The 27,232-nt window shown below is 43.0% G+C and overlaps 1 protein-coding gene and 1 long non-coding RNA gene across 7 annotated transcripts in view; one reads left to right on the plus strand and one right to left on the minus strand.

Annotated features, from left to right (window-relative positions):
- ADAMTS9 (ADAM metallopeptidase with thrombospondin type 1 motif 9) overlaps positions 1-27,232 on the minus strand; it is a 138,408-nt gene that overhangs the window by 3,245 nt on the left and 107,931 nt on the right. For 4 of the 5 annotated variants that reach the window (XM_081183927.1, XM_081183925.1, XM_081183926.1 and 1 more), the window contains 9 exons: positions 19,463-19,636; positions 11,908-12,078; positions 8,557-8,751; positions 6,796-6,928; positions 6,100-6,194; positions 5,226-5,320; positions 4,991-5,124; positions 3,503-3,594; positions 1,850-1,954 (listed from right to left, as the gene is read on the minus strand). In XM_081183927.1, coding sequence (XP_081040053.1) covers positions 1,850-1,954; positions 3,503-3,594; positions 4,991-5,124; positions 5,226-5,320; positions 6,100-6,194; positions 6,796-6,928; positions 8,557-8,751; positions 11,908-12,078; positions 19,463-19,636 — 1,194 coding nt within the window. Of the gene's footprint in view, positions 1-1,849; positions 1,955-3,502; positions 3,595-4,990; positions 5,125-5,225; positions 5,321-6,099; positions 6,195-6,795; positions 6,929-8,556; positions 8,752-11,907; positions 12,079-19,462; positions 19,637-27,232 lie in introns of those variants that run through there. The other variant, XM_081183928.1, reaches the window with a different exon arrangement.
- On the plus strand, positions 449-26,993 carry LOC308581705. 2 transcript variants are annotated; one of them, XR_014005195.1, is made up of 4 exons: positions 449-659; positions 6,832-6,982; positions 19,488-19,653; positions 25,402-26,993. It is a non-coding gene; the product is annotated as an uncharacterized lncRNA (long non-coding RNA). The 2 variants fall into 2 exon arrangements; XR_014005196.1 differs by lacking the exons at positions 449-659; positions 6,832-6,982 and adding an exon at positions 14,045-14,345.

Below are 27,232 nucleotides of genomic sequence, written 5' to 3' on the forward strand. Positions count from 1 at the left end.
GCCACCCCTCAATGACTTTTTGCTTAAGGTTGAGTCACACTGGCCTTGCAATGGCTAAACAAACATCCTGCTTGATTGACAACTGGAGTCAGGCTCTAACTGGCCGCCCAGGCTGAACCCACAGGGTATTGGTTACTGATATTTCCCCAACGCATGCACAATGTAGGGAATATCTGCTTTTAAAATATGTGTTTATTTTGCAATGGTTGGAAGGGTGGGAAGCAATTACCTGGCACTGAAGACAAAAAGGACATGCAAGAAAAACCGCCAGCCCATCCTAAACTGATCCCCGTGCCAACGTTTTAAAATATTGTGAATATTAATGAAATTCTAATATATACAAAGTAACACACAGTCTCTCCCTTCCGCAGTTCAGCGGATATCAAATTCTGGCCAGTGTAATCTACGCTAGCATACGTAAAACCACAGCAAAGCCTTCCGCACCTTCGTATGTTTTTACACTCAGAAGCAGCAAAATATATCAAAGATCGACCAAGCTCAATGGACGACTTTCCAAGCCTTTTTGTTGTTGTTACGCTGTGGTGTATGAAGCTTCTGCGCTTGATACTATTGATCTGTTGATGCTGCTACCACCTCCTAAGAGCATCTTTGCTCTCATATTCTCCTGCCACCTACGCTTCAAGAGCTGTGCCTCACAGGTGAGCCAGGTAACGTGATCTGCCCTACATCGATTGCCTCTTCGGTTCTGCTTTAATTTGGTCAGTCGGGACTCCCTCGGTCTTTGTGCTCAGCACTCATCTCGGTTGCTTCAGATTTCCCGTCGAAAGGTCCCTCTCTGCGCTGTCCCTTTCCAGATGAGCCCAATGTCTTTTATTTTTCACTTGTCTTTTGCCATTTTAATTGCGGCAGCTGAGATGGCAAATGGCTCAAACGGGCCAACAGCTCTCTTGGTTCAGATGCCAGCACAGTGCAGCCAGCCACTAACAGCAAGGTAGACACATACATTCTCTGGGCCATTCCATCTTCTGCGGCCTTGCATGCTTGGGACTCTGTATGGAGTCTGCTAGCATGTGGCAAACCCATTTGATTCTCGGAAATATCAAGCCCAGTATTCGCGTTAATCGGTTTGACGTGTTCGAAACGGCCCTAGGTATGAGGTACGAAGGCCAGTTTGGTATTCTGGGAAAATGAAGGTCCTTGTTTTGACAAGAAGCTGTATGAACTGCCTTGTGGTTCCCAACTTCCTGCTTATCAATAGCATTCGCTGGGTGGGTTTGGGGAAGGAGAAACCCCCTCAGCCTACCCTTGTCCAGTGGACATTGTAAGGACTCCCCCCCCCTTTACAATTATTGCATTTTGTGTGCTGAAAAGTGCCACAGATGTGGCAAACATACTAACACATAACCAGTGCTAAATAGAGGCTTTACGGTGCTATTGTTGTACCTGGATCCACAAGGATAGGAGGAGGGAGGTGAAGAACCGCAGGCACTGGAAAGTAATCTCTTTGGTACTTTATTATGCTCAGTAGCACTGTTAGAGCAGGCTCCCAACTGCATGCTTCCTGAGGACTCAGACAACTAATTAAAGAAGTGTCTGCACCACTGTGCTCAGTGTTTTTAGCTTCACGGTTAAGCAGACCCACTAATTAATTGCAATAATACAGATCAAGTTGAATTTACTCCAGTCTGTGGCTCTAAACCCACCAATTACAGACCATGCTTCACAGTTCTTATGCTTCACATTAGAATTCAAGAGGTTATTTTAAACTCTCCCCCCTCCACCGCCCCATATGTACAAGGCACAATTTACAAAGGTACATTACAATACCATTTGATAGGCTAACAGGTACGATGTCACAATTAGCTGCAAGTTAAAAGATTTTCCTTACTGGTGATTTTATAATTTCAGAAACCGCGTAATTCCCTTGGGAAAGCCATTTTGACGTTTGTGTCACGGACAGGCCGGTTCCAGAGAGGTTGATGCTAAAGCGGCCCTTGAAAATGGAAAAAAGGATATGCATCAGGTCTGAAATGACAGCTACGTAATAAAATTCGCTGAAATGAAGAAAGAGAAAGAAAACCTAATTCTAAACGGGGCTGTTCTCCACTGCCACAACCCTGCAACCCCACCCTGCAACAACAAGCCATTGTGCCATTATTCTAACAAGATCTCCCCGGCAATGTTTTCAATTGTTCCAAGCCCTCATAGCGATTAGCACATACTGTACAAATCACAGCAGGAGTGAGATTAAGCATTTCTTCCCCTCTGCAGCTTCCTGAGGAAAGGCTGTTTTTGCTGCAGATCGCCAGCTGAGGGCATCCTTGTCCTTTCCCTAGTAATCTCTGCTGCTCACTGGAGAAAGTCAACTTTCCACTTTTGAAGAGACATCATTCCTCCCCCCCCCCCTTTTTAACCTGGATGGGGGAAATTCAATTTAAAAAATAAATAAATTGTAGCATCTGCCACACTCTTGTTTGCTCACTGGAACGCCAATCGTCCTTGGCTCCCCCCCCCCCCCCGCTTGCAACAAAAGAAATGGGTCTTTGTGCAGGACTCTCGATATCTTTAGGAAACAATGTAATCACGCGTACAACTAAATGGCTTAGGACCACTGTGCCTCAAGGACCGCTTGCTCCCACACACACCTCCCCAGAGATCCTCAAAATCGTCCTCCATCACCCTTTTCTGAGTTTCACTGGCATCTGAGCTGAAGGGCAGGGGTAGGGCCAAAAGCAGGGTTTTCTCTGTGGTCAGTCTTTGGAGTTACACCCCATAAAGGTTTGCCTAGCAACGGATTTTGATATCTTTTCAGATACCAGAGAAGACCTTTATTTGTTTGCCCGTGCTCTACGGGGAGCTGGCTTCAGACAGCAGGCCTTTTGGCAGACCAACTCTGCGTTACAAAGATGTCTGCAAACATGACATGAAGTGACATGACAACGTCAACTCCGCCATGAGGCAATCCCCTGCAGATGACAGCAGTGCCTGGAGACAGACAGTCAGGTTGTGTACCCATAGCAGTGACCACAGGAGGAATGACCACTGGAAGAAGCATACAGTAAAAAGAAAAAAATGCCATGGTGCATCTGCAGCAGCACAACCAGACGCCTTCATCTGTTCCGGCTGCAACAAAACATGTCACTCCCATATCGCTCTCTATAGTCACAGCAACCTTCCAATGGTCTGACTTCCCCCCCCTCCACTGTCTCCCAAGAGAGATGGTTGCCAACAACAGCTCTCTAGGCATGAGTTTTTACACTAGTGTCTCTTTTCTGTTTCTCTTCTGTTTAATCTCTTTGTCCTTTTTAATGTTCATGTTGTTTGAACAGTAAATTATGGTTCTAATTGTCTGCTGTCCTGACAATCCTTTGTGGTTAAAGGGTGCAACGTGACTATACAAAACCAATGCCTGCCATGCTGACAAAGGGAAGTGCTAGATTTGGAGGGGCTGGAGAGCGACTGTTCCGATCAAGAGCAATTCATATAACGCTAGAATATAACAAATGGAATCATGGTTTGAGAAATATTGTTGTGGAGATACCTGTGGGCACTTGGCTGCACTGTAGCAGTCCCCAGCAGTGGCGAAAGGTACAGGTCGTCCATCAAGCGTCTGCGCAAACTGCAAATCGGTTGCTGTGAAAAATATTCGGTAAGAACCAGAGAGACAAAGGGAACGGAACAGCAGGGAAAGGGAAAGGAAAACCGAATGCATTATCTGATCCCCATTTAATATGGCACACCTGCCTTTACACATTAATCTTGTGAATCCACTGGGATCCTCACTAAACAATAAGGTTGGCCATTAAATGCGACACTCGGAGTAACACGTGTGCATGTTAAAATTGAGGAACAACTCATTTATCTTTAAAGGCGGAGGCATTCTAAATATGCAGGATGCCAGTCTTTTAACAATATATTTTTTACATAGAGAAAATATGCTCAGGACCACAGGGGCACCGATGGTATATCCGACCACCACCACCTTTGGGCTTATTCCTTTATTATGTTTCGCATCACGTTTGACACCTTAGGATTGTTCTGGGCGTAAAGCAGAGGACTTGAATTCAGAAATGCTTCTTGAGTTCTTCTGGGAATAATAATAATAATAATTTATTATTTGTACCCCGCCCATCTGGCTGGGTTTCCCCAGCCACTCTGGGCGGCTTCCACAGAAACCAAAAATACACTAAAATATCACACATTAAAAACTTCCCTGAACAGGGCTGCCTTAAGATGTCTTCTGAATGTCAGGTAGTTATTTATCGCTTTGACATCTGATGGGAGGGCGCCACTACCGAGAAGGCCCTCTGCCTGGTTCCCTGTAGCTTTACTTCTCGCAATGAGGGAACCGCCAGAAGGCCCTCGGCGCTGGACCTCAGCGTCCGGGCAGAACGATGGGGGTAGAGACGCTCCCATGGCACGAACAGGCTTTGGATAGGGTCCTACCATGTGTAAAGAATCTAATTTCCTTTGGCCTGGCTCAAATTCTACTTCAATCAGTAGGAATTGTGTCCAGTTCCAACTGTGGTAGAAATAAAAAAATAAGCTACCACACTGCTTCAGTGGAATTTCTATTATTTCCAGAGGGGCTCAAATCTGAAGGGAGCTCTGGGGAGACTACAGACCTTTTATCCTGAGGGTCTATCATGCCACTGGAGAAAAGGCAGGGGAGTCATATATAAACCATAACTTGCAGGGCAAACATTTATGATTTAAATTCTGCTTCTGAGTTCAGGAGGAGGGGGAGAAGGGAACAACCTGAATGTGCAACAAAGTGAACAAATTCAGACTAAAAGGAAGAGTTGTTCTTTCTTGCTTCAAGTGAACTGAAGAGAAATCCATTTTTTGGTGGTTTTAAACTACACGACCATTCAAGTACAAAGTGCTGTAGTATAAAATGTTAACCCAGGTATTGTAAGGACCTTACCCTAGCTTTAAATTGAAAATTGTGCACACGTGCATGCACACACACACACACACACACACACACCACAGAGCATTTTGAGGGTAAAGCCCTATTGTTACTCACTTATTATTTGCATAGCGTTCAGGTCCAGCCTAACTTTGCTGAAGGCGGAAAACCCAGCTGCTGTGTAATCTTTCCTACACTGGCAGTCTTCTCTTCTGCTTCCATTATATGGACATTCGGTCGGGTTATGTAATCTGAATCAAAAGAAAAGCCCTTTTCTACTCATGACAAGAAACATAACACCAGGATGAGAAAACAAAGCATTGCCAAATGCAGAGTGCCTTGATGCTCTTACCTGTAGCTGTATACTTCTGAGAAGTTCTCCGCTTCGCCATTTGCCAGAGTCACATATTCTTTTGGTCTGTCAGATTCCATGCCAGTACAATAAATCTGAGAGAAACAGGCCTTCAGTTTAATCAAACATCTAATGCTAGGTGTTAAATGAATCACTAGGAAATCAAAGGATGGAAAACACACAGGTAGAAGTCACAAGAGAACTGAAATGAATATGAATTATTAGTTTTTCATACACACACACACAGTGGACACTCGGGTTGCGAACGTGATCCATGCGGGAGGCACGTTCGCAACCTGCAGCGGTGTGTCTGCGCACATGCGGGTTGCGATTCGGCGTTTCTGCACATGCGCAACCGCTGAAACCCGGAAGTAACCTGTTCCGGTACTTCCGGGTTTCGGCGGGTGCGAAACCCGAAAAAACGCAACCTGAAGCGGCTGTAACCCGAGGTATGACACTGTGTGTGTGTGTGTGTGTGTGTGTGTGTGTGTGTGTACATATATATGTGTGTGTGTATATCAAAATGCAAATTGGCGTCAACATGCATGCACATAATTAAAATTCAAAGGATTAATAACACATGCAAACATCCTCACATGGACACAAAGGGATTGTGTACTTCCCACCCCCCTTAAAATCAAGAGGTTGAATGTACTGGATGAACCAGGGAGTTCTATTGACCATGAGGCCAAATGTGGAATGCAATATTTCCAAAGGAGGGATTATAACACTATAAGCATCCAAGTTTTAGTTCTCTAGAAATGTACCATGGACAGTCATTCTCCAAAGTCATTTGATCTCTGAGAACTCATGCAGCCCTGGAAATTCAATGAAATGCTCACACAGAAACGATGCAGAAGTGGCTGAGCCATACCTTGAGGAGCTTTCCTTTAACTTGAAGGTAATATTCTCCATCTTCAGTGGTGACTTTGAGCCTTTTTACTTCTTTGCAGCTTGTTGGTAATTCACCTAAATTAAAGAATTATCAGTAAATAATAATAATACAAAATTTCAGAATGCAAGCTCTAAACAGCTGATTTTTCGATTGACTTGCCTAAGATCCAGGACAGAAATTCCCCCTGGTAATGCCTGGAAAAATCTGAACATAGGCAGCCCTAATCTGTATCTATCTATCTATCTATCTATCTATCTATCTATCTATCTATCTATCTATCATCTATCTATCTATCTATCTATCTATCTATCATCTATCTATCTATCTATGAGACGAACACCAGTAATACTGCTCTCATTTCCCTTCAGCAGTGGCCTGGTAATTTTTAAAATATGGCGTTTAGTTATTGGAAGGCTATGTGCTCCTATTGCCAGCCAATGACAACTCCCCTAACTGAAAAACAGAATCACACACACACACACACACACACACACACACCAGCAGCGGCATCTAATGGGGGCATATGACTACCCACCTGTGTAAAGCTTCATGACATCAATTCAGTGGGTACAGGAATACAGAACTATAGGCGCTTGACTGGTGCTAGGAATGGTTATAGCATTAAAGGGAAAGTTCAGGTTCTTAAAAAAAAATAAAAATGCAAAAGGCCCTTACAGTCATGAATATTGTGGCATGTCCTCCTTTCTTCAGGTTTCAGTTCATCAAGACACAAGGGGCTCACTTGGTCATTGTTCGTAAGGCACTGAACTGACCGGTGCATTACTCCATTTCCACAACTCACCGAACACTGGAAAGCAAAGGAAGTAAGTTCAGTTCAACTGCTGAAAACACCCGAAAGTAGGTAAGACCTCAAGCAGCCTCCATTCTGATTCCCAGGTTATGGGTGCAAAGAGACCAGAGGTTTGGCAATGCTATTTTGCTCTAGTGGAAATATACTTTATTCTGAAGCCCACAATTCCCGCATCTTAAGGCAATAATAATCACTGCAAGGAAAGAACTACGGTCCACTATTCCACTTGTTCAGTACAATGGATTAACTCCCCTCCTCCCCTGGCCATCAGCAAAAATGTGCAATAAAAGGCCATGCACAATGCAATTTCTGAAGCCAGGTGAACATCTATCTTAGAAATATGAAACTCACTCACTCTGCTGGAAATGCTTCTGTCTAAAGTCATATGGGCTGGATTTTATTTTTGTATCCAAGCGTACAAACGGTTGGTCACAGTCAGATTAGATCCGTCTGAACTCCAAACAAATGCCAGAAGCTCTCTGATTGCGAAGGGTTTGTGTTAAAAAGAAAGATTTGTACGTGATCCTGTAAGTGGATTTCCCAGTAGCAAAATAGTTCTGAGACACACTAGGACCACACAACAATGCATTGGGGTCTGAGAACATTTTGATTTACAGTAGTCCATTTAATGGTGCCCTGAGACTCCTCTCTTCATTTAGTCCAGCCAATGGGCCTCATTTGGCCTGTGAGGCTGTTTTATCCAAGCCATGCCCAGCCACGTACATCAAGTGTGGGACCTGAATGCGAAGGAACAAGCGGGGGCCTTAAAAAAAAAGCTTTGGACTTGTTGCTTATAAATTTGGCACCAAATGCAAGACAATCAGAGCAAATGAGTGAAGCCAATCCCTGCTAAAAGTGAGGCTTGAAGTCAGCGCTGCCTAATTTCAAGTGCTGCTCAGGAGTGACTTCAAGGGCTGTTGGGATTGGCTACACTCCAGTTTCCAGTCAACTATCAGCCCGAACCACACCATATCAGAAAAATGGGTTTCCCACCACTGAACTAAATGATGGATCATCATGGTGATGCCAGGTGTTTTACAGGTGAGCAGTCCTGCCCACCTATCACAGTCACCCATCAGAGGTGGGGGAGCTTGCGGTCCATCTTGATGGTGTGTGTGGGGGGAATTGCGCCCGATTTAGCCCCATAGCTGCCAAAGGATTGCACTGGTTCTCCTTGAGGACGGGGATTATTGGCAAAGAGAGAACACCTATGTGATGGAAGGAGAATCTCCCTGTAGCTGCACTCAAACTCAGAGCATATTCTGTGCGTTGGCTGCTACTTCCTGTTCATAGCAACTGGTTGTTCAATTTACAGCTCATCAGCAAAATTTGCAATTTTGTTAAGCCACCCAATCGATGCAGGCTGAGCAGGGGATGAAAAATCATGGATTTTCCCCACCTGTCCTTCCAAGTCAGGGAAAAATGAGTAAATTCAGATGTGAAAGACTGTGGCAGATTAATGTGGTTTCCCCCAAACTTCATTTCCTATTGGTTCTTCAAGGTACCTTTCCTTTAAGACAGATAATATTCCCCACCCCCTATATTTTCCTGTTCTTAGAGCAGAGTGGGCTACACATTAATATTAAACAACAAATAATAAAAAAGGAGTAAGATTAGAAACATACACTTCCCCAATTTCCAACTCTCCATGATGCCAAAACTGGGCACTCGCCTAGATAGCATGACTGCACGTTTGGTGGTTGTGTTCCTGGACAGTTGACTGTGTTCTGATAACCATACTCATAATGATCCTTCCCTGTGTAAATTTCACTGCAGGAAACCAGCCTTTGCCTGTAGCCTTTGCCACATGTCACGGAGCACTATGGGAAGAAAGAAAATCAATTTGTTTTGGTAACATTAGGGACGCTCAAAGTAAGCTTCTGACAAAAGAATAAATGACTTAGTCTTTAAAGCCCTAAACGGCCTTGGTCCAGTATACCTGAAGGAGTGTCTCCACCCCCATTGTTCTGCCCGGACACTGAGGTCCAGTGCCGAGGGCCTTCTGGAGGTTCCCTCGCTGTGAGAAGCCAAGTTACAGGGAACCAGGCAGAGGGCCTTCTCGGTAGTGGTGCCCGCCCTGTGGAACGCCCTCCCACCAGATGTCAAAGAGAACAACAGAGACTTTTAGAAGATATCTGAAGACAGCCCTGTTTAGGGAAGCTTTTAATGTTTAATAGACTATTGTATTTTAATATTTTGTTGGAAGCCGCCCAGAGTGGCTGGGGAAACCCAGCCAGATGGGTGGGGTATAGATAATTTATATATTATTATTATTATTATTATTATTATTATTATTATTATTATTATTATTATTACTACCACCCCTTGGTAATACTTACCATTATTCCCTTCCTGCCCTTAACCACTCCTACCTCTGATATTTAAGGCCACTACCTTATACCCTAGTCAGCACCTCCACTTTATGTGATATATATCCTCCTTCCCCCTTTTGGAGCAGGCACCAAAAATGAGATAGTAAAGGATCGGAAAAAGATTGTCCTCTATTCCCAAGGAAGTTGGCCACCAAATTTGCTATTCCCTTCTTATCCCCAGACAGGATTGCTAGTATTATGTCTCTGCGACACAGTCTGAAAATTCAGAGTGTGCCAAAGAGATGAAAAGGAGTAAAGCTGCTCCCACATGCAATTTCCTCCCCACACTGCCCAAATGACGTTATTGTCATCTAAATGCCAGCCCTTTTCAAACGTTTAGTCTGGATTTCCTCTTACTGCAATATATATATATATATATATATATATATATATATATATATATATATATGTAAAAATAACACTGCTGGTGTGGAAGATTGTTAGCACAATGTTTCAGTGAGTGGTTTGCAATAAGTAGGATTACATTTCCATGTGTGGTCTCTGTCACCACATTCCTCCTTCGGTTTGCTCCCCACATGAGCACAGCTTAGCACAACCCACTTTAAGGGAACTATTCCATCAAAATATGAACAAATGTGGGGAATTCCCTTGCAGACGATCATTGCAGCACACACATAAAGACTTAAAACAAATTAATACAGAGATTCTGCAGAAGACTTTTTTATCGGAATTTTGGTATAATTTGCTGTTATAATCTAGCAATGCACACACAATCACATTGTTTTTACATGGTATGGGGGGAATAAGCTATTATGTGCTGCCATTGAAGAGAGTGCATTTCCCCACACTCCCGTGGTGAAGAATATATTACAAGTTACTGCTGGATCGAATATCCTGTGGTTTCCCTGTAGCGTAATATCAGGGAGTCTATGGGCCACACACTGTAATCTGCAAACAATTCTACACAGGAAATGTTTCCACGGGATGTCAAACCAAAGTAAAACAAGGTGGTTGCAAAAGAAGCAGATGAAGATTTGCCTGCAATGCTAAAAAAGAGAAAAGAATAGAAGTTCTTTGCCTTTATACGCCCCCCCCTTTCAGCATCAGTGCCCTATAAGAGCTTGAATCTTATCTTTGAAGAAGAGTTTCATATATAGATGGCAAGGCCTCATGAACCTAACTGAAGCATGACTATGTATGCAGGACTGGAACCATGGCAATTTAAAGAAAGAATATGCTATGGAAATTTGCTTTGAGGCCATTTGGGAACAGCACCATTTCTGGTAAAGGGCCGGAAAACAAAATGGAGGCACCTCCAGTGGCAAAGGCACAATCTCTGTTGACTACCCAATCCCTTTCCCTTACTCTTTACCAACTCCTGTGTCTCTTTTATCACTCCATTCCCTGCCCACCCAGAATCTGAAACTATAGAGTAATTAGGGAATATTATGCAAAATCCACCTGCTCTGGATAATTTATTAATTTATTATGGCAGCACCATTTAGATTAGTAGTACAGAAGTATAGCCAGGTCTCTCTTTTACCCATTTAAGGAACGTACCAAGAACCATCACCTCCCTCAATAATCTAGCTTTGGGATATAGGCAAGCCCAAAGAAATGTGGAATGGGGGGGGGGGTCAGCTGAATCTCTTAGCTCCTTGCACCAGACATCCACATGCATTTTCTTTTCATGCTTCAACTCCATTCTGCTCTAAAAAAATTTCCCTTTTCTGCTAGGTGAGCAATAGCACTGCCATTTCTCGATGGGGCTTTTCCCCGGTGCAAAATGCTTCTTCATATGATGCAGAAGGAACAGGCCAGGATCCGTCTGTTTCCTTCTGTGCTGAGCTTGGGCATACATGGGAAGCAGCTGATTTCTCTTGACAGGTGTGCTCAGCGTTGTGGGGGCAGAACTGCCAGCCCAGATTTGCTCAAGAAGTAGAAATCTGATCTTTGTATTTACGAGAAGGAATTGTTATTTTCAAAGTTGTCAGGTAATTCCTTAGCCTTCTCCCTCCCAGCCTAATTTTCTTTTTGTTTCCTCAACAACTGGACCAACAGTGGGCACCTCTGCTGGGTATAAAATATAGGGACTGAATAGTAACCTCTCCTGCTATCGTTCCCCATCCTGACCCACTTTTTGGCAAACAAATCAACCAACGTAAAGTGCTATTTTTGCAGAATACCACTCATCAGCTCTTGGAGAAAATCAAGGAGCATTATAATACAGTGGTGCCTCGCAAGACGAAAAGAATCCGTTCTGTGATTCTCTTCGTCTAGGGGTTTTTTCGTCTTGCGAAGCAAGCCCATTGAAGGATTAGCGGATTAGCGGCTTATCTGCTGATCGGATAAGCTGATAAGCGGCTTAGGGGCTTAGAAAAAGGGGGGAGGAGGAAAAAAACCCAGCAGGAACTCGCAAGACATTGTCGTCTTGCGAAGCAAGCCCATAGGAAATTCGTTTTGCGAAGCACCTCCAAAACGGAAAACTCTTTCATCTAGCGAGTTTTCCGTCTTGCGAGGCATTCGTCTTGCGGGGCACCACTGTATATGATTTGCATATATTATTCTTGGCATTCTGGGTGGATGCAATTGACCAGAGCACAAAAGCAGAGGCTCCCTCTTTTTGCCTTCCTGCAGACTTACCTCTGACCAGTCCCCTGTAATCCAAATGTATTCGCACGGTGCCGGGTTGCAGGCCTCAATATCAAGTGGCCTCTTGCTTGAATCGCAGTGAAGGCTGTCGGCCTTTTGCATATCTTGATCCACACAGGTCACCTTGCGATATCTGGAGCCTTCGCCACATGTTTTGCTACACTGTTGAAAGAAGAGATCGGAAAGAGAGGTTGCTGACCATGCGGCAGAACTGATGCAGCAAGGGAGAAATATGGTGGACGGCAGGACTGGTGTTGGCTGTTGAGGGAGATGTCCTCTCATTGCTTTTTGAAGTTTTGAAAAAGCTTCAGCTGCTTCCCACTTCCCTCCTTCTGTGCTGGATCTAGGAGGGAGGTTCAGAACACTAGTGGTGCATGCCATGGGGTGGAACTGGGAAGCCGCCCTCATGACAATGGCTCCACCTTGCACCACCACATGACCCATGACTGGGGCTTGGAGTGGAACTTATCTGAGGGACAGCCAAAAGGAGAGAGGCCTAATTCGAAGCATAAAGGGTAAAGGAACCCCTGAGCATTAGGTCCAGTCGCGGACGACTCTGGGGTTGTGGTGCTCATCTCGCTTTATTGGCTGAGGGAGCCGGCGTACAGCTTCCGGGTCATGTGGCCAGCATGACTAAGCCGCTTCTGGCGAACCAGAGCAGCGCATGGAAATGCCATTTACCTTCCTGCTGGAGCGGTACCTATTTATCTACTTGCACTTTGACATGCTTTCGAACTGCTATGTGGGCAGGAGCAGGGACCAAGCAACGGGAGCTCACCCCGTCACGGGGATTCAAACCGCCGACCTTCTGATCGGCAAGTCCTAGGCTCTGTGGTTTAACCCACAGTGCCACCCGCGTCCCAATTTGAAGCATACAATTACCCAATTAATAGGAATATGCTGGTAAGTCTACTATATGATTCACACCAACACATGGTCCAGTGTCACTCCTCCTTCTGCCAGCCTCTATAGCTGTCAAGTTTAGGTAGATATATTAGAACCATGGTGGCAGAGACAAAATAAAGTTCTGCGGACCAAGGAGGTGGAAGAGGCCCTAGGATATATAAGCACTGCATGTGATATATGGTGTGTTTCTTACTTGACAAGATCCTTCTAAGCAAGCAGCGGGGAAGAAAATGGGTTTGTGTTTCACGGTATGCCGTAACTTCATTCGTTTATTTAATTAATCGAAATGTGTAACCCATCGTTCAGCCTTCGAGGTATGTTTTTGACGTTGGAAAAAAATACCCCACAATTTAAAACGCAATGAAACAAAGCAAATATAATCATAAAGCACAGCAAATGAAAAATACAGACAACGAAGAAAGAACAAGACCCATAGCCTGCACTGGAAAAAGCGACAATGAATTGCTTTGCATCTGAATGCTACCGATGAGCTAGCCGGCTTCATATATACCTCAAGGTTGCTAAGAGAATTTAGGCAGGGCAAATGGCTTCACACCACAACTTTAAGGTAGTAAGGACTAGGCCCTAGGTGGGCAAAGGCCAGAATTTGCACTTTGAATTAGGCCCAAAGACAACCTGACAGCCAGCTCAACTTTTTCAGCACTGGCAAGATGTTGTCCCTATAGGAAGTCCCTGTTTGGCGCCAGGTTACACATTTTACCCCAGCTGAAGGTTTCAGACCATCTTCAAGGGCTGCTCCACGTAGAACGCCATTGCAAACAATTAAATAACAGTAGAATAAGCTCACTGGAACTCAATGAGAATTGTAAACAGGACCGCGGAAAATTGAACCAGTCAGGGACAGAGGTTCAAATACAGGCCTTAATGAGGTTGTAACCTTGTTTCCAACAGGCTTTTCGTGTCAGTCTGGATTTACTACCAGATGGCTTAATTCAGCCTGCACCTCATCCCTCAATAAATAACATGAAAACTAGTTCTATGGCAGACAAGGTGCCTTTTTTGGCAGTTTATCAGTTTGAAAAAGAGGGGGTTGCGGGTTGGAAGTGGTGTAGGACTGCTGGAAAAAAGATACCCGAAGGACCAAGTGTTTAATGGGTGCAAGATCTGGACTGTCATTCATGATTTCTTATGAGGAAGATGTCAGGGATTTAAAGGTTGGTGGGTTGTTGTTTTTTTAAGCATTCCTTGAAGTCTGTTCTGTCACATGGTAGAGATTTACAGAGCATAGACACACACACACACACACACACACACACGCTCACACAAAACCAGCACACGGGGAGCCTGGAAAGCGTTAGAAAACCAGCGTGACCCATCAAACATTCACCTCCCACAAAAAGGGCCGGCAGTGTGAGTGGGGGAGGGGTCCCTAATGCTTTCCAGTTGTGTAGAAGTTATAACAAAATTTGCGAGAAACAGACAGAGGGAGAAAGAAAGAAGAGAGTGAGGGACTGGGGAGAGAAAGGAGCAGTTGCTTTGGGAACAAAGTTACTCCGATTTGGGTAAGTTCTGTCAGTGCATGCTATTTGGTGATCTTTAAATGTGCTACCTGGATCTGTTTCAATGTGTTCTGTTCACACTGTGCTTCCTACAATCTTCCACACCATCTTTTTACAAGCAGTTCTGCAGGAGACAGCAGTTCAAGGCTGAGTCCTCCTTTGTTTCTTGCTTACAGAAAGAACTAGGCTGTGAGCCATTGTAGTCAAGCTCAAGCCACAAAATTTTTACAACACTTGAAGTAAGTGTTTCCTTGGAGCTTCTATTGATCCTCACTTGTCACTGCACAGGATTGGAGTATCTCTGGACCTTAAGACAGCAGCAGAATGTCAGAATGTGTACCTTTTCTATATATAAAAATCATCCCCGGGGCCCACAATTGATGTGGGAGTTAGCTGAGGGTAAGAAACTCTGCCATGTATGCTGTTAATGCAACATATTGTGGGAATTCGATGACAAGCAAATCTGAAGGAGGGAGAGCTGTTGACTTCACCTTGAACATTCTCTCTGCTCTCTGAGGAAAGTTTGTTCCTTCAGAATCTGAAGAACTGGGAATTGCTTTTTATTCTTCCTTTCTCTCCCAAGTAAAGGGGGAAGAAGGAAGTGTTTTATGCAACTGTAAATGTGCTAGAAGGAAAGATATACCGAACATGGGAATTCAACAACCTGAGCAGACCATCCCAGTTACCAGTTACTGCAAAAGTGCCCTCATGGTGCTAACATTTTACACACACAATATACTGTGTATATATTTGTGTGAGAGTGTGTTAGGCAAACAATCCTTCAGACTCACTTACAACTTTATTCTGTGTTTGCGTAACTCAAGTATGTATTACAAATGTATACTTTTAATCTGTTAAGAGCTATACACCCTTTGAAACAAATACTACTATACACCCACAATGTACCTTCTCACACACACTGTTTCTTCTTCTTTTCAGGCTGTTTGATTTTAATATTTTTTTTAAAAAATATTCTGTTTCTTGCTTTCCTTTTCTCATATATGCCTCATAATCCCACAAGCATCTGATCTACCTGTCTAGAAAATGTTTACGAAACAAAGGAATGGGAAGACAAGAGAGGGGCAACAAGGAGAGTTCTCTATTTATACAAGCTAGCAGAAGTTTCTTTTTGCTTTTGCTTTCTTTTACTAATCTGCTGTGAAATCTTGACCGTGTAGGGCAAGGTTAACAAATGCCGGCTGCTATGAAGCCACAGACACCCAGAACTTTCTGGTACATCCCTTCTCCTTGCTTCTGAATAACGACAAGTTATTCTCCACCTTATAACCTTTTCCATAATCAGATCCATTTTTAGAAGGCTCTGGAGAAACATTTTTAAAAGCACCACAACAAAACTTTTAAGGCAGACATTTGTTTTTAGGTTCATTTCTAACCACACATGTCAGCACATGTGCTGGTACATCACTGTTTTGTACTAGATGGTGCGTATTCACATAGAAAGATGCCTGACCCTGTTTGCAAAAGATGAGCTACAGGTGAATTCTCCAGGTGAATTCCAAGCACTTGGATACATCAGGATATGCTCAGACACAAGTGAATAGACCAAGGTTGCATTCACACAGCAGCTTATTCCATTTCCCCCATTATATCTGAGCTTTCATACCACACGAAAACCGCTTTTGAAAGTATAGTGGAGTAAACAGAACATATTTAGTGCTCATTTATGTGTTTTTTTTTTTGTTTTTTTGTTTTTTGCAAACAGGTGTCTTTCTGGACCAAGTAAACGGGAAATAAGCACTAAATTTGTGCCACATTCTGATGTATTTCTGTAAGTGGCTTTTATGTCATTTGAAAGCTGAACAATAATGCAGAAAATTAGGGAAACTTGGGGAAACAGAAAAAATTTTCGTGTGAATGTAGCCATTGGATTCAAAAGGGCCAGCCTGACATGAACGATTTGGGGATCTAAGTAGTCATTTCTAGAGCTGGTTGACTGCCCAGAACCATGCCTCCAGTCAGCCAGTGTGAGACACACTCAGAGAATGACCATTTCTAGATTCTGCCCAGACACATCCAGATGTATCCTAGGTTTAGCATATATCGAAAATATATACACTATTGCCTTTTCCTAATACGTTGTTCTCCAGATGTTTTAGATTACAATTCCTATCAGCTCCAGCCAGTGTGGCCCCTGGCCAGTGCCGATGGGAGATGTGGACCAAAATATCTGCCATTACAATAGCTATGCACTACCAATGGGGACAGTATTGAAATCTGTTTCTAGAATAGCAAAATTAAAAACAAAGTAATTGTATTCAAAGGAAGGTGATCTTACATTTAAAATTATTTAAAGAGGCGCGTTTTTTTAATAGAACAAACTTGCTTTCTTCAATTATCCTGTATCAGCTCAGTAGATTATATTGATGAAAAGAACAACAACCCTGGTAATCATATGCCATGCATAGTGGTAATTAAATCTGCTTATGCCGTCCACTTCTTATGTGGGGTAGATCAAACGCTTCTCATTTAAAAAGCTCTGCCTTTTACCTTCTGAAAATTAAGCTTCCTGCTTTAATTAACAAACCAAGTCACCAGCATTAATAGGTTTGTGAACATGTCCTGGTGTTTCCTTAAGAACTTAATGCTTAGCGTTTGCCTGAACTAACATTCCGATGATCGAGCCGACTCTTGCCCACAGCAGCACGTCTACTCTATGCCTGCTTGCCAAATGAAAAGCGCTAATGCAGGATTTAGCTAGCACAGCAGAACCGATAAACTTTCTTACTGCATGCTAGGTCCAACAGGTGTGTGTCAGTGCTTCTGTAATAAATCTGCCACATGTGTTCCTACTGGCTCATGCTGTAGCACTGAACACTTGGTAAGCATTAAAAAGGGGGCATTTTGCAAAGCATGGGCTCATTTTCCATAGCGTATCTCCAGACTTGGTCATGTAGAAAGCATAAACAAGGTTTCTAGAGAACGGAGAAAGCCACCACACTGGTGCGGGAACTTGGAGGGAGATCTTATTATACCTATAGGTAAAGATAAAGGGACCCCTGACCATTAGGTCCAGTCATGACCGACTCTGGGGTTGCGGCGTTCATCTCGCTTTATTGGCCGAGGGAGCCGGCATACAGCTTCCGGGTCATGTGGCCAGCAGGACTAAGCCACTTCTGGCGAACCAGAGCAGCGCACAGAAACACCGTTTACCTTCCCGCCGGAGCGGTACCTATTTATCTACTTGCACTTTGACGTGCTTTCAAACTGCTAGGTTGGCAGGAGCAGGGACCGAGCAATGGGAGCTCACCCCGTCGCGGGAATTCAAACCGCCGACCTTCTGATCGGTAAGTCCTAGGCTCTGTAGTTTAACCCACAACGCCACCCGCGTCCCTTATTATACATATAGTTGATGGCTAATCTGTTCAGTGCTACTTATTTGTGTCTTTTTGTACCCCACTTGTTCTTTGGGGATCTCAGTGTCCCCCCTCCCACTCAAGGATTCAACCTTTGCAATGACCTGATACACGAAGCATGGTGACAGTGTGTTTTTAACTGGCCAACTATCCCATCATCTCTCTGTGCTGTCTAACTCCCCATAAAGAGAAATTTGATGGCAAAGAGTATCAGGAACACCTTTGCTCTGATTCAGTGTCAGCATAGTCCCACCACATTACAGTCTACTTACATCTGGAAACAATTAAATCACTTAGAAGAATATGGAACATATTGGCTAATAAAAACAAATTTGATCCATTTTTACATGCTAAATTACTCTGTGGGGAAACTGCACACCATGAATTGCAAAAATAGATGGTGATATGGGAAAACTGGATGGAAGCAGGTGTATTGACACTGGACCAACTGATATAGATAGCGAAGATGAATTTTATACTTTTGCTGTTTTAAGACAAAAATATCACCTATCAGACACAGCCCAATGGAGATATCTTCAATTACAACATCTTCTAACAAGTGTGTTTGGGACGTCAGCCCTTTCAGCTACCGAGATACCTGAGATTTTGGAGCAATTGGACAACTCATTCAAAAATAAAAAGCCAGCAATTACTTTTTATAGGTATCTATTAACAACACACAAGTTTAATATGCAGACTGTAAGAGATGATTGGAATAAAGAATTGGACCTTACATTATTACCCAGCCAGTGGGAAAATGTATTAGCTTCAATACCTAAGGTGTCATTAGATTTTAAATTAAGATTAATACAACAGAAAACAATATTTAGAGTTTATTGGACTCACGTACAGTAGTATAAAAAAGGGTTAGCTAAGGTAGCTCAGTGTTGGAGATGTGGTAAGGACAATGCCTCTCTGAAACACATGTTTGTACAGTGTTCTTTACTTAACAAGTTTGGGGAGAATGTGCTGGACTGTGTAACTATGACTAGGCAGAAAAAGTTAAATCTTTCAGAGGAGAATATTTTTATGGAAGTTATCAATGGCACAACGGAAAACGTAGTAGGCTATTAGCGTTTACATAAACACTAGGGCAATAACACTATACTGTACCAATTTATACAAGAATATTTGGGAATATCCAGGACGCGGGTGACGTTGTGGTCTAAACCACAGAACCTAGGTCTTGCCGATCAGAAGGTCGGCGGTTTGAATCCCCGCGACGGGGTGAGCTCCTGTTGTTCAGTCCCAGCTCCTGCCAACCTAGCAGTTTGAAAGCACATCAAAGTGCAAGTAGATAAATAGGTACCGCTCCGGCGGGAAGGTAAATGGCGTTTCTGTGTGCTGCTCTGGTTTGCCAGAAGCGGCTCAGTCATGCTGGCCACATGACCTGGAAGCTGTACGCCGGCTCCCTCAGCCAGTAAAGCAAGATGAGCGCGCAACCCCAGAGTCATCCACGACTGGACCTAACGGTCAGGGGTCCCTTTACCTTTATATGGTAATATAGCATACTGCCCCCCTCCCCATATTTTCGCTTTTATATGTATCTTTGTTGTTGTTGTTCTCCTTCTCACTTTCCCTTCTTTTTTTTCCTGTATCACTCTATTTATTTTAGCTGAAATCACCTTAATAATATATAAATATTAAAGGCAAAGCGTAATGAATAGCTTTATATAAACAAACTAACTAACTAACTAACTAACAAACAAACAAACAAACGAACAAACAAATAAATAGTCTACTTACATCTTGCCAATCCTCTGTTTTCCAGCTGTAAGAGGCACATCCCGCCATTTGGCATTCTTGTTCAGAAGCTGGCCTGCTGGACTGACTGCATTCAGTGTCGCTAGCTGTTTTGTGAGTACCAAGGTGGCAGACAACGCTTCTCTGCTGAACTCCTCTCCCACAGGACACTGAGCACTGAAGAGGCACAAAAAGTAAGGCTCAAAAGTTTTGCCTATTTTCACCCCCAGTCTCTCTTCAACATTGGAAGTTTTTAGTTCAGATATTAAAAAAAATAAAAATTGTGAGGTCTCCTCCAGGCAACCTGTTCATTGAGCGTTCACTCTGATTTGTTTTCACAAGTTTGTGTGAAGGTTACACAACCTCTGCTCTTTATTGAGCTTTTATTATGATTTGCTTGTGTGGAGGTTATATTATCTGCGCCGAATTTACGTATAAGCTAAACAAGCTATAGCTTAGGGCCCCACTCTCTTGGGGGCCCCCAAAAAAATTAAAAGGAAAAAAAACCTGGATGTACATTTCCAAAATATAAGGGGGAAAAACAAATAAAATAAAACCTATATACAGCAACAGTGTTTTGTGTTGTGTAGGCTCCTATGATGTAAGTAATGGCTCCCGCCTGCTAGCCTGCTCCTTGAAATATCACTGGTTTGCTCATTTCTATATACAGTGGTACCTCGGGTTACTTACGCTTCAGGTTACGTATGCTTCAGGTTACAGACTCCGCTAACCCAGAAATATTACCTCGGGTTAAGAACTTTACCTCAGGATGAGAACAGAAATCGTGCTCCGGCGGGGCAGCAGCAGCGGGAGGCCCCATTAGCTAAAGTGGTGCTTCAGGTTAAGAACAGTTTCAGGTGAAGAACAGACCTCCGGAACGAATTAAGTACGTAACCAGAGGTACCACTGTATAGGCTGCCTACATTCTGCATGGACTGGTTGCAGGGCAACATGTGCAAATGGCTTTAGATACCTATTGGGTAGTATATATTCAACACAAAAAACAGCGACAATTTGTTGTTTACAAAGGACAGCTGGACGTATAAAGTGCCCCATTACCTTCGGTAGCTTAGGGCCTCATCAAACCTAAATCTGGCCCTGTATATGATATTGCATAATACAACTGTTACCCCACACTTTCCCCCCAGTGCTTTCCTTGTCACAAAGGCCTTTAAAAAAAAAGCATGTTTGTTGCGCCAGAGTGCCAATCACACTTTGACTCGAGCAGACTGAATCTCACCAGCAAAACAGCAACAGTCTAGAAGTGGCCTGAATCCTACGAAAGATGGTTCCCATTGCTGTTTTGTACGAAATGCTGAAATGCTACATGCCAGTGGTTTTCAGCAGGACTAGACCAAGACCCTTGTGGACCTGAGTGGCACCTCGCTTCCACATATGCAGTATTTATTTAAAAATGTCTTCATGCTATCTTTAAAGATATAAACCATCTCAGGGCAGTGTACATAACACAAATAATGATGCATGTAAATTCTTATGCTGTGTTGATAACTGATACGACTGAAGTAATCTCAGTTGTTTCACACCTTTTCCGTTAGGGCAACTCACTCAAAATCAGTGTGCATTACTTTCTACAGGACAGAGGGTAATAGCACAATACGCAAGATCACTTTTCCAACTCACCCCCTAAAAGAAGAATATAACTGACAATAAAGCTACCATTTAGTGCTGTTGAGAATCTGTTGACTGAGGCGGCCACCTCAATTCTGTATCACATTAGGGCCAGCCATGCTTTTAAGCCACCGAATTCATCTTTTTGTAAGGAAACATGTTGCGGGGCCACAGGCCTTACAGAAACAAGAAGAAACATTTCCAGCTATGGGATTCTAGCAGAATTACTCAGTGCACAGCTACATGTACAGAACTCCTTGTGCAAACGTTTTTCTCCTTCCATTGTGTGAGGTAAATGACAGATCACAGTCACATAGAGAAGACCTGTGTGAAATTATCAACTTATTGAATGTCACAACTGATTCCAACAGCTCCATAGAAAAATGAAGAATGGAGCTGATCTAGAAAATTGCAAGAGTGGCAAAAGGTGGCACTTGCAGATAAACAAAGCAGAGAGGTAGAAAGGTTGCCATTGTTGAAAACTATGGAGTAACAGGATCATTATCAGGTTGCTGGATATGTCCCTCTTCCCACATCATGCTACAAGCTTCCCACAGCTACTAAAGCAGACTTAAGTGTATGTCTAATTCCATAGCTAACTATCTTTCCACTTTATTCCCCCCCATCCTAATTTGCTATTGCTTTTGGAATTATTTTAACATATTCAGTCTAAAGCTAATCCTAATGAAGGTTAGGAAAAATAGTTTCATTTGTCCTTGTTTTTAGAAGATTCATTAAAATCATATAAAAGCAAGCATTAATAATGTCTGGAGTACGTGAACAATCTTATATTTGTGAGTCAGCCTCACTGAGCTCACTTATTCACAGGGAATGTGTTACCAACGACATACTGATAGTATTCCAGTCCAATCCTACACATTGTTTACAGGGAAGTAAGTCCCACAACTCAACTGGACTTTCTTCCTGGCAAGTATACATGGAATTGCTGCCTGAATATGGCAAATGGATGAGATATTATTGCTCATTAAAAGTAAAGGTAAAGGACCCCTGACAGATAAGTCCAGTCACAAATGACTCTGGGGTTGCAGTGCTCATCTCGCTTTACTGGCCAAGGGAGCTGGTGTTTGTCCGCAGAAACCAGAGCAGCACACGGAAATGCCGTTTACCTTCCCACCGGAGCGGTACCTATTTATCTACTTGCACTTTGACGTGCTTTCGAACTGCTAGGTTGGCAGGAACTGGGACCGAACAACAGGAGCTCACCCCGTCACAGGGATTCGAACCGCCAACCTTCTGATCGGCAAGCCCTGGGCTCAGTGGTTTAGACCACAGCGCCACCCATGTCCCTTTTTTGTTCATTAGTAGATCCTGAAAGGCAGTTTGAGTGTGTGCAGAAGAGGATAATTAATTTTACCAAGAAAAAAGTTTAAAAGTCAAGAAGGTTTGTAGCTAAAACACAGATATTATGGCTGACATTTAGCATTTTTGAAGATTGGCTTTTGCTAATAATGCAAGGGCCATTAAGCAACACTTTAGAATCCAGTAATGTAGTATCTTTAAGCTTCCTTGAACTTATAAGATACTTGAAATACAGAGATCATGAATAACATTTGCAAGTATTAGTTTAACAAGTTTTAGAGCACTTGTTAATATAAGAGTTATTAAAAACAACTTTATAAACCCAATAATATTGTATCTATCAAAGCAAAATGTCCTTGAATTCAACACAAATTATCATTTTCCTGCAAATAACAATTTCATATCATTTTCTTACATTTACAGCTAGTTGTCAATTACAATGCGCCCCCTGGCAAATCACCATTCTTTATTGAGTAAACAACTTAAAAAAGGACTTCTTCAGTGTTGCACGCTTTAGTGTTGGTATGCCCCGTAAAGTGGAGAGACCCAAAGAGCAAATGGACTTCAGACTTTTTTTTTTTTTTGGGGGGGGGGTTATAAACAGTTATGAAAGGCTAGTTTTATAAGTTGAAAAAAGGGAGCACAATGCAGCTTTATCTGTTCTTCTTTGGCGATCACTCGTAGCCGGGTAAGATTATCTTCCATAAATATGGTTTTAACAATGATTCCGTAAGTGACTGTGGAGGCCAATTCTGGATCCCCACGTCCTTCCACAGTGGGGACATTGGTTTCCGGGCAGGAATTGATCACGGTATGGTTTTGCCAAGCGTGCCTTCCTCTTAGCACGTTTCTCCCTTGTGTCTTGAGTTTGAGTGTCTTCAAAGCCCATGAAACCTTTGGTAAAGGCGGTTCTCCAATTGGAGCGCTTTTTTAGGATCCACTGCTCACCCCCAAAAGGGGGAGGGGCTAGAAAAGGTGCCCTAAACATAGTCTGCCTCCCTTTTTCCCTGACTGTATTACTGCGTCCAGTGGGGTCACCACCCAGCAGTTGTAAAAGACAATCAAACTTTGGAACATGGAATATATGGACTTTGGAATATATGGACTTTGTCCTGAATGCAGAACTGCCATCATTGCAAGAGAGCTGCAATGTTTTAACATTGATATTGCAGCACTTCAAGAGACTCAAAGAGCAGGCGAGGGACAACCGAAGGAAGAAAAAGGAAGCTACACATTCTTCTGGAAAGATGTATCTGAACAAGAATGTCAAATACATGGTGTAGGCTTCGCTATCAAAAACGATCTGGTGAAGCTCCTGTCAGAAGTCCCTACCAGCATTAATGAGCAACTCTCAACCCTTCGAATAACACTAACCAAAAACCAGCAAGCTACTATTATAAGCCCTTATGCACCAACACTGGATGCCGATGAAGACATTAAAGAAAAATTTTACTCTCAGCTGGATACCGTCCTATCAGAGACGCCTAAGGAAGATAAAATTATCCTTCTTGGTGATTTTAATGCAAAAGTTGGGTGAGATTTCGATCTGTGGCCTGGGAATATTGGGAAAGAAGGAATTGGCAACAGAACCAGAATGGAATCTTACTTTTGACGATATGTGCAGCACACTTCCCTTTGACCTTGCCGCCTTGGGTAATCCTGCTGGGAGTACGAGATTCCTGACGGCTTCGCTCACAAGGGTCATAGGAACGTGCAAGCCCACTCACCACGACAAGGTGAGGATACAGCGAGTGAGAGCTTGATCCGTACCCAAATGTGGTGTGGTGCTTTGTATTGTGATTAATAACACTGCTTATCCTCTGCAATCCTTATGGAATAGTTGAATAGCAGAATCACAGCCAGAGGAATCTATACGAAACTGTTCCCTTTAGTGTATTTCAAAAAGGAGTTTATCCCTTGTTTCTCATACTTAAGGGCATTCATTTTCAAGAATGCTATGATGATATAGAAGACTGATACAAAATGAGTTAAGCTAAATTGAACTGGAGGACTTCTCCCTATTAGTAATGAGTCAATATCCTAGCGAGGTAGTAATAGCTCCTTAGAGGCAGATGTTAGTAGTTCTTATCATGTATACAGTGAAAACAATCTTGCTGTTCAGATCTCAATGTACATAACTGATATTTGTGAGATCTGTCACAATTCTAGCAAATAACTACTTTACCTGAAAGAAGAAAATGCAATTTGCCTTTAGTATTTACCTGGTACAAATCAGTATTGTGAAAAATGTTGCTTTGCCCTTTTTTAAAAACAAACAAACAAAACTTAATTTAAAATGTGCTTTACCCCTAATTAAAAAAAAAAATGTTGACAGATTAAAAAAAATTTTGACAGATGAGTCAGGATATTATGCCATAATTAAACCATGGCTTAATATCATGGGTCAGTTTAGCTAACACCAGCTGCTGTGGACTATAACTCCCATTATCCTGATGGGAGTTGTAGTGAAATACAGCTGGATGGCACCATGCAAGCTCCTTCTGTCGTAGGTTACTAGCCGTAATTTCTGGGTTCGCACGTAACAGGAAGCTGTGGTTAACAGTGGTTTAGGAACTCACTCACTGGGCAAAGCAAGGCATCGGGGAATGGTTGTATATGACCGCGTACCTCTCCTTTACATCATGGCTTAGGAAACCAGGATGGGACCCTGGCAAGTCACTCACTGTCCTGATAATTATTTGCCACTTCCAGGATGAGAAGCCGCCTGCCTCTGTGTACCAGCCACCAGGGAACCAAAGCAGTCCTGTTTGTGGGCTTTCCATAAGCATCTGGCTGGTGACTGCAATATACAACTCAGGGCATGCAGTCTATGCATATCCTGACTTATGTAGCCCAAGATATGATTGTGTAAACTAGGCCATAGTGACCCTTCAAGAAAATTTGTTGCTGACTAAAACCACAGAGAGTGAGAACTTGAGTCACGCATAACTTATTGTCGTGAGTTTTTGCCTGTTTCTCCCCTTCTCCCATAGGCTGACAATTCTGGAAACCTACGGGGCAAACCATACTTTCTGCAGGCATTTCCCCCTCCCACAAGTCCTGCCTCCAGGCACCTTAAAGAACACAACAAGGCTGCATATTTCCTTCCCTGAGATTAAAGTGCAAGGCACCATCCACATCTTTTTTTTCCTTATCTTACACCCAAGTTCCTTTCCCTTGACGTAAGAGGAGCCCCCGAAACCTTGGGTGCACTGAAATCCCTTTTATATTCTCGATGACATCCAATGAAAATACTGTATGAAGAATACATTGCAGCAGCTAATAAATCCCTGCCCCTCCAAAAAATGTCGGCATCTAGCAGAAAGAGCCATGACATTCCAACGAGGCATTATTCAAACCCTCTTGTACTCTAGCAAAGCTAGACAAAATGTGTCATTACATGGCATGGTGATGAATGATAGCCCTTTCTAGACCCGACTATATAAGGAACTACTGTTGGAACACTGACAGCAGATTTTTAAAAGTTCTCTGTGGGTGTCATTAGATATATATTTGTAAATGAAAATAAAAACCAAAAAACAAATCACTATCACCACAGCTTGATGTCCAGATGGCTTAAATTGGTACCACTCACTATACTAAGGTGACAGACATTTCGGTTTACACCATCTGAAGAACAAAGTCTAGATCTCAATGGCCTGTTCATGGGCTAACCATTAGCATACAGATTAGCTGTTTACCCCACTCGTTTCAATGGGGCGAAGCACAGGCAACCAGGCAGAGCATTGCAATCATAGCCTTTAATTGCCAAGTCACAACAGATTATCGCAGGCCATAAATCATACTACATCCTTATTAATTTGCGTCCTTTCTGAATTGGGCCCCAATCATCTGAGATAATACTTGGAAATTTCAGAACGTCTGTTTTTATATAAGTTCAAGCATCTGACAGGCCGTCGTGCGTCGGCTGGCATGCCTTCATTAGCCACAAAGATTGCTTTCAGGGCAAGATGTGATTTCAAAAGCAGAAGTGCAAAAAAGAAAGAAAAAAATCCTGGGCCCAAAAATAGTATGGCCTCTTAAAAATGATGTTCCCACACTTACAAAGGCCATTCTCCTCAATCTGCCAATAATCATATGAGTTCCACAGAGAGCTGTCTGCTTAAGTTAAAAGACCAGCGACAGAATGTTAAGGAGTAACCAAATTATACATTTGACTAAAGCTGAACTAAAGCTGCCTGCCCCAAGCCAGCGATGGCGAGTGACTCAACTCAGCAGCTTGGCTCTAGGAAAGCTGAAGACACCGTGTGTGTATGCATTTGTGTTTTAGAAGTCCTTCCATGTTAAGATTCTCATGGTCTGTAGGCCCTCTGCCTATTTGCATTATGATTATTGGCAGGTTCTTGGGGTCCTGAAGGAGGAGAGAAATCACCTGCCTTCCTAGTCCAGCCAGAGAGATAGGAAGAAATTTGGTTTGCATTTTAATGTGAACATAGCCGATTTGCACATTGCAGATCAATACGCAAATTGAAATTCAGCTACCTTTCAAAATTTGCACTTCTCCGCATTAGATGTGTATACCGTATTAGGAGCAACATGAACTAAAATGCTGAGGAATTTTTGTGTGTGCGGACTTTTTCTTTTAATAGCAAACTGATGCAGAAATGGCAAGGCTTGACAGCAAGCAAAAGCACTCCTGTCTGTAGTGAAGGTAGGCGCAACACTTTCTCTCTGACATTGTTACTCTTCCCTTTGGGGCGGCCAACGATTTGTAAGGTAAGAAGCTGTGGCAGGTTGATGGCTGCCTGAAGAGTCTCACGTCTTGTCATCTGCCTTTGCATGTCCTTCAACCATACCCCCTGC

Source organism: Podarcis bocagei (genome assembly GCF_964188305.1).
Source record: "Podarcis bocagei genome assembly, chromosome: 2".
Taxonomy (NCBI): Eukaryota; Metazoa; Chordata; class Lepidosauria; order Squamata; family Lacertidae; genus Podarcis; species Podarcis bocagei.